Raw genomic sequence first — 11,927 nt, forward strand, 5'->3', positions numbered from 1 at the left:
CCCCTCTGTCTCTCTCTCTCTCCCCCTCTGTCTCTCTCTCTCTCTCTCTCTGTAATAGAGTTGGATTTGTAACCTCCCTGCCAGCCTGAACTGTCTCTCTGTCTCTCTCTCTCTCTCTCCCCCCCTCTGTCTCTCTCTCTCTCCCCCTCTGTCTCTCTCTCTCTCCCCCTCTGTCTCTCTCTCTCTCTGTAATAGAGTTGGGTTTGTAACTTCCCTGGCAGCCTGAACTGTCTCTACACGCGTGACGTCCATCACACTCATTGGAGCGTTGGTCTCTGTTTCTCAGCGTCAGACTCTCTTCATCTCACGGTCAGATGACTGATTCATCCCTCAGTCTGTCCATCATTCAGACGTCGGTGTATATGACGTCATTCAGACGTCTGTGTATATGACGTCATTCAGACGTCCGTGTATATGACGTGATGTGGTTCCTACGTACCTAATTTATACATCTGAGAAGCTCGCTTCTATACTCTCAAAAGTGCTCTGTAGAACCATTTGTCCCTGTAGAACCCTCTGGAAAAGGTTCCAGGTAGAACCAGGTCAGGTCAGACGAAACCCCTTTAGGTTCCAAATAGCAGCCTTTCAAGAGTTCTATTTGGAACAAGAGGTTCTATGTGGAACCAAAAAGGGTTCAATATGATCTGAAAAGAGTTCAGTCTGGAACTCTGGATAATAGTGGTCGGCATCGCAGTTTCGTGAGACCGTAGATTTATTGTGCCTTGGAGTTAGGTCTTAGCGCAGCATCTACTGTGACCGTGAAGTCCAATCCGTGAGAGGAAGACTCGGCCACAGGGGTCACATCTGTAGGCCGGCCCGGATGTTGTGGTGTCCTGACGTTCTTACCTCAGTCAGTGAGATCTAATACAACTAGGGTCAGATCCTTCCCTATACATTTCATTGTATTCATTATGACATAAAAAAGTCAAGCTGATCCTAGATCAGAACTCCTACTTTGAGATACTTTGTGGATACAGGTCCACATCTCAGTCTTTTGGGAAACAATCAACCCTGTTTTTCTGTGGAGGGTAAAGAGGTGGGGTGGGGTTCGGTGTGTGGCGGTTGGGCCAGTGAATGTTTCTTACTAGTTGCTGTAGAAGGACAAAAAACTTTCAGTAAAGTCACAGCTCCGAGAAATGTTTAGGAGCCATGGAAACAAGTGCCAATTGTAACTGAGTCAATTATCCTGGCTAAATAAACAACATGATTTATCCTCATCCTAAGGTACTGTAATAATCCATAGTAGTGGCATATGGAGGTGTAGCAGACATGAGACGATCATGGCTGCTCATGGTCACGTGATGAGGTAGCCCCGCTTGTGACTTCACAATAAGTGTTGGCCCTCAGACCATAGGGAATTTCCTCTTTGTCTAATGGTTAAGATGTTGGTTTGTCCCGTGGGAGACCAGGGTTCAAATCCTGCTGGGGACAGAGGCTTTCTGTGTTTTTCACAGAATTGTTTAGGAGCCTTTTTTCTTGATTGGCTGGTGAAGCTCTGTCACATGACACACCATAACGAACGTCAGCCGTGCGCAGCGGTGTTAGTCCTATCGCCTCTCGCCTAAGAACATTGTCTGCCATTTTCTATTAATTTCCCACGGTTAAATTGTCTCCGGGCTGATGATCTACTGCGCACGGCCAACAGTAGTTATGGTGTGTCCTTGTGACAGATCTTCACCAACCTTGAAGGACTTCAGAACATTGTTGTGAAGGTTCTGTGTGGTTCTCAGAAGTTGCTGAAGATCTCCTGTTTCTTGCTCCAGTCCATAGGGGGCGCTCTCTTCTTGCCGTGTTGGGCCCTCTCTTTGGCCTCGGCTGCCGTGGGGCTCAGATGCAGTCCGCTGTCCAGGAACGGGTCCGAAACACGCCGCTCATAATCCTCAGGGACCTAGAGAGAGACACGCATGCACACACACATGTATTCAGAGACACGTACGCAGGCATGCACACACACATGTATTCAGAGACATGTACGCAGGCATGCACACACACATGTATTCAGAGACACGTATGCAGGCATGCACACACACATGTATTCAGAGACATGTACGCAGGCATGCACACACACATGTATTCAGATACACGTATTATTTGAGTATCTGATATTTAAACTTTTTTTGTGTATTTTTGTATTTTTAAAATACACAGCCCAAAACAAGTACTTTTATTTGAGTATTCTAATGGTTATTTGTAAAAAACAAATTGTATTTGAGAGTAATTTCAAATACTTAATTCAACTACTATTTTCAAATACCTGAGTTAAATGTATGGGAGTGTGTTTGAGTATTTTCAAAATACATAAAAAATATTCCACTACTTGTCTTTTCAAATAAAATATATCTGAATACTTACTTTGAATGTATGTGAAAGTAACTGAGATATTTGAAATAGTATTTGAACCCAGTTCTGCACATATTACATACATGTTACATACATGTTACATACATGTTACACATTACATACAACAAACCATAAACTAGCTACAGGATATACACACACACACACACACACACACACACACACACACACACACACACACACACACACACACACACACACACACACACACACACACACACACACACACACACACACCTGAATGCTCATATCTGAGCTGCTGAATTCTGATTGGGTAGTCGAGCAACGTGAGTACTGGGATGCTGAGCTCCCATTGGTCTGTGAATTGGGCGAGCCGTTTGTGATTGGTGAGCCCATCAGGGTGACATTGATGATTGGTGGAGCCATTGGAGGGAGGTCAGTGGTTGAAGAGGGGGTGGGTGGGGCGCTGTCTGTGATTGGCTCGTCCACATAGACCTCTGGAACACAGGAACAAACCACATGAACAACTTGACAGAATCCTTAGAGATGAATCCTTCAAACTGAAATGAGTTTGTGGTCATTAATGGTTTAGATGCAAATATGGATTTCTGTCCTTAAAAAAAGAGAGCGAAAAGAAAGACAGACATCCTTTGACCTTTGACATGTGTGCTGGTGGGCGTGACCCCGAGCCTCTTGAACAGCTCGTCTGTTTCCGCGTCGACCACCAGTAGGCATGTCTCGTCCCCCCCGCCACGTATAAACGACACCACCTCTGAGTGTCTCAACGCCTCGATGTTCACTCCATTCACCTGGGGGAGGAGAGCAGGATGAATTCATGAGTGAATGGATGGATGTTATGAGCCACATTTAAAATGCTTATAGAGTTTATAGAGCTGCCTGAACCATTTGCCTCCATTTACCTGGGGAGGAGAAGAGTAGTTTTACAGGCAGACATTGGAAATAACAATTTGTTCTTCACTGACCTGCATGAATCTCTGTCAGGTCTAATCTCTGATTTATACATCTAGGACTGATTTTAAACTGGATTTGAAAATACTTGCTTTATTGCAAAATGTATATATTTTTTGTGTGTGTGTGTCAATTGTGACAAAAAATGTATGTATATGATTACTACCAAGTTGGTTTTTAGCAAGTTACACAAAGCTGCAGTTACACAACCTGTCCAGCAGTTGGCACATGACTCCAGCCCCTGTGACTGGGATGTACGCGAGAGAGAAGGCAGTGATCTGTAATCTGATTTAGTTAAGCTCCGTGGCAACTTTAATTTAGCATATCTCTCTCTCTCTCGCTCTCTCTCATCCTACACATTCCTACTGTGTCCTGAATCACACACACATACACAAATGCACCCCCACTCTTCTTCCCTCCCTCCCTCCCTGCCTCCCTCCATCTCTCCCTCCCACACTAACCCTACAGGGTAACCTAACCTGCCAAAGTCCATGTAATCAGCTCTTATCTAAGCTAATCTCATCTGTGTGTGTGTGTGTGTCTGAGGTAACACACACACACGAACACACACACATACACACACAGACTCTCTCTCTCTCTTTCTCTCTCAATCTGGCCCTACCTCCACCAGCCTGTCCCGGGGTCTGAGGTCTGCGTGTTGGGCGGGGGACCCGGGGTCCACGCTGCGTATGAACTGTCCTCGCCGTGTTCTGTCACTGTGCAGGTTGAACCCGTATCCCAGCTCCCCCTTCACCATGTGACACAGCCGGGGGAGGAGCTCCACTGTCGCCATGGGAAACTCTGTATCTAACGACGCTGTCTCCGATGGCAACTACAGAGACAGAGAAAGAGAGAGAGAGAGAGAGAGAGGAAACACAATGAAAGAAAAAGTTTCACATTGTAATTTAAAATCTAAGTTCTAATTTGGTTCAGTAGTGGTGGAACGTAACTCAAGAGTATTCTGATGACAGCTTTGGGATTGAAGACCATAACAAACAAACAGTGAGTGAAGACCATAACAGACAGACAGTGAGTGAAGACCATAACAAACAGACAGTGAGTGAAGACCATAACAGACAGACAGTGAGTGAAGACCATAACAGACAGACAGTGAGTGAAGACCATAACAGACAGTGAGTGAAGACCATAACAGACAGACAGTGAGTGAAGACCATAACAAACAGACAGTGAGTGAAGACCATAACAAACAGACAGTGAGTGAAGACCATAACAGACAAACAGTGAGTGAAGACCATAACAAACAGACAGTGAGTGAAGACCATAACAAACAGACAGTGAGTGAAGACCATAACAGACAGACAGTGAGTGAAGACCATAACAGACAGTGAGTGAAGACCATAACAGACAGACAGTGAGTGAAGACCATAACAAACAGACAGTGAGTGAAGACCATAACAGACAGACAGTGAGTGAAGACCATAACAGACAGTGAGTGAAGACCATAACAGACAGACAGTGAGTGAAGACCATAACAAACAGACAGTGAGTGAAGACCATAACAGACAGTGAGTGAAGACCATAACAGACAGACAGTGAGTGAAGACCATAACAGACAGACAGTGAGTGAAGACCATAACAGACAGTGAGTGAAGACCATAACAGACAGACAGTGAGTGAAGACCATAACAAACAGACAGTGAGTGAAGACCATAACAGACAGACAGTGAGTGAAGACCATAACAGACAGACAGTGAGTGAAGACCATAACAAACAGACAGTGAGTGAAGACCATAACAGACAGACAGTGAGTGAAGACCATAACAGACAGTGAGTGAAGACCATAACAGACAGACAGTGAGTGAAGACCATAACAAACAGACAGTGAGTGAAGACCATAACAAACAGACAGTGAGTGAAGACCATAACAGACAAACAGTGAGTGAAGACCATAACAGACAAACAGTGAGTGAAGACCATAACAGACAAACAGTGAGTGAAGACCATAACAAACAAACAGTGAGTGAAGACCATAACAAACAAACAAACAGACAGTGAGTGAAGACCATAACAAACAAACAGTGAGTGAAGACCATAACAAACAGACAGTGAGTGAAGACCATAACAGACAAACAGTGAGTGAAGACCATAACAGACAAACAGTGAGTGAAGACCATAACAAACAAACAGTGAGTGAAGACCATAACAAACAAACAAACAGACAGTGAGTGAAGACCATAACAAACAAACAGTGAGTGAAGACCATAACAAACAAACAAACAGACAGTGAGTGAAGACCATAACAAACAGACAGTGAGTGAAGACCATAACAAACAGACAGTGAGTGAAGACCATAACAAACAGACAGTGAGTGAAGACCATAACAAACAAACAAACAGACAGTGAGTGAAGACCATAACAAACAGACAGTGAGTGAAGACCATAACAAACAGACAGTGAGTGAAGACCATAACAGACAGACAGTGAGTGAAGACCATAACAAACAAACAAACAGACAGTGAGTGAAGACCATAACAAACAGACAGTGAGTGAAGACCATAACAAACAAACAGTGAGTGAAGACCATAACAGACAGACAGTGAGTGAAGACCATAATAAACAGACAGTGAGTGAAGACCATAACAAACAGACAGTGAGTGAAGACCATAACAGACAGACAGTGAGTGAAGACCATAACAAACAAACAAACAGACAGTGAGTGAAGACCATAACAAACAGACAGTGAGTGAAGACCATAACAGACAGACAGTGAGTGAGTGAAGACCATAACAGACAGACAGTGAGTGAAGACCATAACAGACAGTGAGTGAAGACCATAACAGACAGACAGTGAGTGATGACCATAACAAACAGACAGTGAGTGAAGACCATAACAAACAGACAGTGAGTGAAGACCATAACAAACAGACAGTGAGTGAAGACCATAACAAACAGACAGTGAGTGAAGACCATAACAAACAAACAAACAGACAGTGAGTGAAGACCATAACAAACAGACAGTGAGTGAAGACCATAACAAACAGACAGTGAGTGAAGACCATAACAGACAGACAGTGAGTGAAGACCATAACAAACAAACAAACAGACAGTGAGTGAAGACCATAACAAACAGACAGTGAGTGAAGACCATAACAAACAAACAGTGAGTGAAGACCATAACAGACAGACAGTGAGTGAAGACCATAACAAACAGACAGTGAGTGAAGACCATAACAAACAGACAGTGAGTGAAGACCATAACAGACAGACAGTGAGTGAAGACCATAACAAACAAACAAACAGACAGTGAGTGAAGACCATAACAAACAGACAGTGAGTGAAGACCATAACAGACAGACAGTGAGTGAGTGAAGACCATAACAGACAGACAGTGAGTGAAGACCATAACAGACAGTGAGTGAAGACCATAACAGACAGACAGTGAGTGATGACCATAACAAACAGACAGTGAGTGAAGACCATAACAAACAGACAGTGAGTGAGTGAAGACCATAACAGACAGACAGTGAGTGAGTGAAGACCATAACAGACAGACAGTGAGTGAGTGAAGACCATAACAGACAGACAGTGAGTGAGTGAAGACCATAACAGACAGACAGTGAGTGAAGACCATAACAAACAGACAGTGAGTGAAGACCATAACAGACAGACAGTGAGTGAAGACCATAACAGACAGTGAGTGAAGACCATAACAAACAGACAGTGAGTGAAGACCATAACAGACAGACAGTGAGTGAAGACCATAACAGACAAACAGTGAGTGAAGACCATAACAGACAAACAGTGAGTGAAGACCATAACAGACAAACAGTGAGTGAAGACCATAACAAACAAACAGTGAGTGAAGACCATAACAAACAAACAAACAGACAGTGAGTGAAGACCATAACAAACAAACAGTGAGTGAAGACCATAACAAACAGACAGTGAGTGAAGACCATAACAGACAAACAGTGAGTGAAGACCATAACAGACAAACAGTGAGTGAAGACCATAACAAACAAACAGTGAGTGAAGACCATAACAAACAAACAAACAGACAGTGAGTGAAGACCATAACAAACAAACAGTGAGTGAAGACCATAACAAACAAACAAACAGACAGTGAGTGAAGACCATAACAAACAGACAGTGAGTGAAGACCATAACAAACAGACAGTGAGTGAAGACCATAACAAACAGACAGTGAGTGAAGACCATAACAAACAAACAAACAGACAGTGAGTGAAGACCATAACAAACAGACAGTGAGTGAAGACCATAACAAACAGACAGTGAGTGAAGACCATAACAGACAGACAGTGAGTGAAGACCATAACAAACAAACAAACAGACAGTGAGTGAAGACCATAACAAACAGACAGTGAGTGAAGACCATAACAAACAAACAGTGAGTGAAGACCATAACAGACAGACAGTGAGTGAAGACCATAATAAACAGACAGTGAGTGAAGACCATAACAAACAGACAGTGAGTGAAGACCATAACAGACAGACAGTGAGTGAAGACCATAACAAACAAACAAACAGACAGTGAGTGAAGACCATAACAAACAGACAGTGAGTGAAGACCATAACAGACAGACAGTGAGTGAGTGAAGACCATAACAGACAGACAGTGAGTGAAGACCATAACAGACAGTGAGTGAAGACCATAACAGACAGACAGTGAGTGATGACCATAACAAACAGACAGTGAGTGAAGACCATAACAAACAGACAGTGAGTGAAGACCATAACAAACAGACAGTGAGTGAAGACCATAACAAACAGACAGTGAGTGAAGACCATAACAAACAAACAAACAGACAGTGAGTGAAGACCATAACAAACAGACAGTGAGTGAAGACCATAACAAACAGACAGTGAGTGAAGACCATAACAGACAGACAGTGAGTGAAGACCATAACAAACAAACAAACAGACAGTGAGTGAAGACCATAACAAACAGACAGTGAGTGAAGACCATAACAAACAAACAGTGAGTGAAGACCATAACAGACAGACAGTGAGTGAAGACCATAACAAACAGACAGTGAGTGAAGACCATAACAAACAGACAGTGAGTGAAGACCATAACAGACAGACAGTGAGTGAAGACCATAACAAACAAACAAACAGACAGTGAGTGAAGACCATAACAAACAGACAGTGAGTGAAGACCATAACAGACAGACAGTGAGTGAGTGAAGACCATAACAGACAGACAGTGAGTGAAGACCATAACAGACAGTGAGTGAAGACCATAACAGACAGACAGTGAGTGATGACCATAACAAACAGACAGTGAGTGAAGACCATAACAAACAGACAGTGAGTGAGTGAAGACCATAACAGACAGACAGTGAGTGAGTGAAGACCATAACAGACAGACAGTGAGTGAGTGAAGACCATAACAGACAGACAGTGAGTGAGTGAAGACCATAACAGACAGACAGTGAGTGAAGACCATAACAAACAGACAGTGAGTGAAGACCATAACAGACAGACAGTGAGTGAAGACCATAACAGACAGTGAGTGAAGACCATAACAAACAGACAGTGAGTGAAGACCATAACAGACAGACAGTGAGTGAACACCATAACAAACAGACAGTGAGTGAAGACCATAACAGACAGTGAGTGAGTGAAGACCATAACAGACAGACAGTGAGTGAGTGAAGACCATAACAGACAGACAGTGAGTGAAGACCATAACAGACAGTGAGTGAAGACCATAACAAACAGACAGTGAGTGAAGACCATAACAAACAGACAGTGAGTGAAGACCATAACAAACAAACAAACAGACAGTGAGTGAAGACCATAACAAACAGACAGTGAGTGAAGACCATAACAAACAGACAGTGAGTGAAGACCATAACAAACAGACAGTGAGTGAAGACCATAACAAACAAACAAACAGACAGTGAGTGAAGACCATAACAAACAGACAGTGAGTGAAGACCATAACAAACAGACAGTGAGTGAAGACCATAACAAACAGACAGTGAGTGAAGACCATAACAAACAGACAGTGAGTGAAGACCATAACAAACAAACAAACAGACAGTGAGTGAAGACCATAACAAACAGACAGTGAGTGAAGACCATAACAAACAGACAGTGAGTGAAGACCATAACAAACAGACAGTGAGTGAAGACCATAACAAACAAACAAACAGACAGTGAGTGAAGACCATAACAAACAGACAGTGAGTGAAGACCATAACAAACAGACAGTGAGTGAAGACCATAACAGACAGACAGTGAGTGAGTGAAGACCATAACAGACAGACAGTGAGTGAAGACCATAACAGACAGTGAGTGAAGACCATAACAGACAGACAGTGAGTGATGACCATAACAAACAGACAGTGAGTGAAGACCATAACAAACAGACAGTGAGTGAGTGAAGACCATAACAGACAGACAGTGAGTGAGTGAAGACCATAACAGACAGACAGTGAGTGAGTGAAGACCATAACAGACAGACAGTGAGTGAGTGAAGACCATAACAGACAGACAGTGAGTGAAGACCATAACAAACAGACAGTGAGTGAAGACCATAACAGACAGACAGTGAGTGAAGACCATAACAGACAGTGAGTGAAGACCATAACAAACAGACAGTTAGTGAAGACCATAACAGACAGACAGTGAGTGAACACCATAACAAACAGACAGTGAGTGAAGACCATAACAGACAGTGAGTGAGTGAAGACCATAACAGACAGACAGTGAGTGAAGACCATAACAAACAGACAGTGAGTGAAGACCATAACAGACAGACAGTGAGTGAGTGAAGACCATAACAGACAGACAGTGAGTGAAGACCATAACAGACAGTGAGTGAAGACCATAACAGACAGACAGTGAGTGATGACCATAACAAACAGACAGTGAGTGAAGACCATAACAAACAGACAGTGAGTGAAGACCATAACAAACAGACAGTGAGTGAAGACCATAACAAACAGACAGTGAGTGAAGACCATAACAAACAAACAAACAGACAGTGAGTGAAGACCATAACAAACAGACAGTGAGTGAAGACCATAACAAACAGACAGTGAGTGAAGACCATAACAGACAGACAGTGAGTGAAGACCATAACAAACAAACAAACAGACAGTGAGTGAAGACCATAACAAACAGACAGTGAGTGAAGACCATAACAAACAAACAGTGAGTGAAGACCATAACAGACAGACAGTGAGTGAAGACCATAACAAACAGACAGTGAGTGAAGACCATAACAAACAGACAGTGAGTGAAGACCATAACAGACAGACAGTGAGTGAAGACCATAACAAACAAACAAACAGACAGTGAGTGAAGACCATAACAAACAGACAGTGAGTGAAGACCATAACAGACAGACAGTGAGTGAGTGAAGACCATAACAGACAGACAGTGAGTGAAGACCATAACAGACAGTGAGTGAAGACCATAACAGACAGACAGTGAGTGATGACCATAACAAACAGACAGTGAGTGAAGACCATAACAAACAGACAGTGAGTGAGTGAAGACCATAACAGACAGACAGTGAGTGAGTGAAGACCATAACAGACAGACAGTGAGTGAGTGAAGACCATAACAGACAGACAGTGAGTGAGTGAAGACCATAACAGACAGACAGTGAGTGAAGACCATAACAAACAGACAGTGAGTGAAGACCATAACAGACAGACAGTGAGTGAAGACCATAACAGACAGTGAGTGAAGACCATAACAAACAGACAGTGAGTGAAGACCATAACAGACAGACAGTGAGTGAAGACCATAACAGACAAACAGTGAGTGAAGACCATAACAGACAAACAGTGAGTGAAGACCATAACAGACAAACAGTGAGTGAAGACCATAACAAACAAACAGTGAGTGAAGACCATAACAAACAAACAAACAGACAGTGAGTGAAGACCATAACAAACAAACAGTGAGTGAAGACCATAACAAACAGACAGTGAGTGAAGACCATAACAGACAAACAGTGAGTGAAGACCATAACAGACAAACAGTGAGTGAAGACCATAACAAACAAACAGTGAGTGAAGACCATAACAAACAAACAAACAGACAGTGAGTGAAGACCATAACAAACAAACAGTGAGTGAAGACCATAACAAACAAACAAACAGACAGTGAGTGAAGACCATAACAAACAGACAGTGAGTGAAGACCATAACAAACAGACAGTGAGTGAAGACCATAACAAACAGACAGTGAGTGAAGACCATAACAAACAAACAAACAGACAGTGAGTGAAGACCATAACAAACAGACAGTGAGTGAAGACCATAACAAACAGACAGTGAGTGAAGACCATAACAGACAGACAGTGAGTGAAGACCATAACAAACAAACAAACAGACAGTGAGTGAAGACCATAACAAACAGACAGTGAGTGAAGACCATAACAAACAAACAGTGAGTGAAGACCATAACAGACAGACAGTGAGTGAAGACCATAATAAACAGACAGTGAGTGAAGACCATAACAAACAGACAGTGAGTGAAGACCATAACAGACAGACAGTGAGTGAAGACCATAACAAACAAACAAACAGACAGTGAGTGAAGACCATAACAAACAGACAGTGAGTGAAGACCATAACAGACAGACAGTGAGTGAGTGAAGACCATAACAGACAGACAGTGAGTGAAGACCATAA

At 42.8% G+C, this 11,927-nt stretch overlaps 1 protein-coding gene across 1 annotated transcript; it reads right to left on the minus strand.

Moving 5' to 3' along the window:
- Positions 1-903: 903 nt before the first annotated feature.
- On the minus strand, positions 904-4,081 carry LOC120023304 (Na(+)/H(+) exchange regulatory cofactor NHE-RF2-like). The gene is made up of 5 exons (XM_038967330.1): positions 3,911-4,081; positions 2,971-3,128; positions 2,608-2,716; positions 2,113-2,129; positions 904-1,841 (listed from the first exon to the last, which is right to left on the minus strand). Exons 1-5 carry the CDS (start codon positions 4,079-4,081, stop codon positions 1,727-1,729), a joined length of 570 nt encoding a protein of 189 aa, XP_038823258.1. The 3' UTR covers positions 904-1,726.
- Between the last annotated feature and the right edge of the window lie 7,846 nt (positions 4,082-11,927).

Source organism: Salvelinus namaycush, chromosome 2 (assembly GCF_016432855.1).
Source record: "Salvelinus namaycush isolate Seneca chromosome 2, SaNama_1.0, whole genome shotgun sequence".
NCBI lineage: Eukaryota > Metazoa > Chordata > Actinopteri > Salmoniformes > Salmonidae > Salvelinus > Salvelinus namaycush.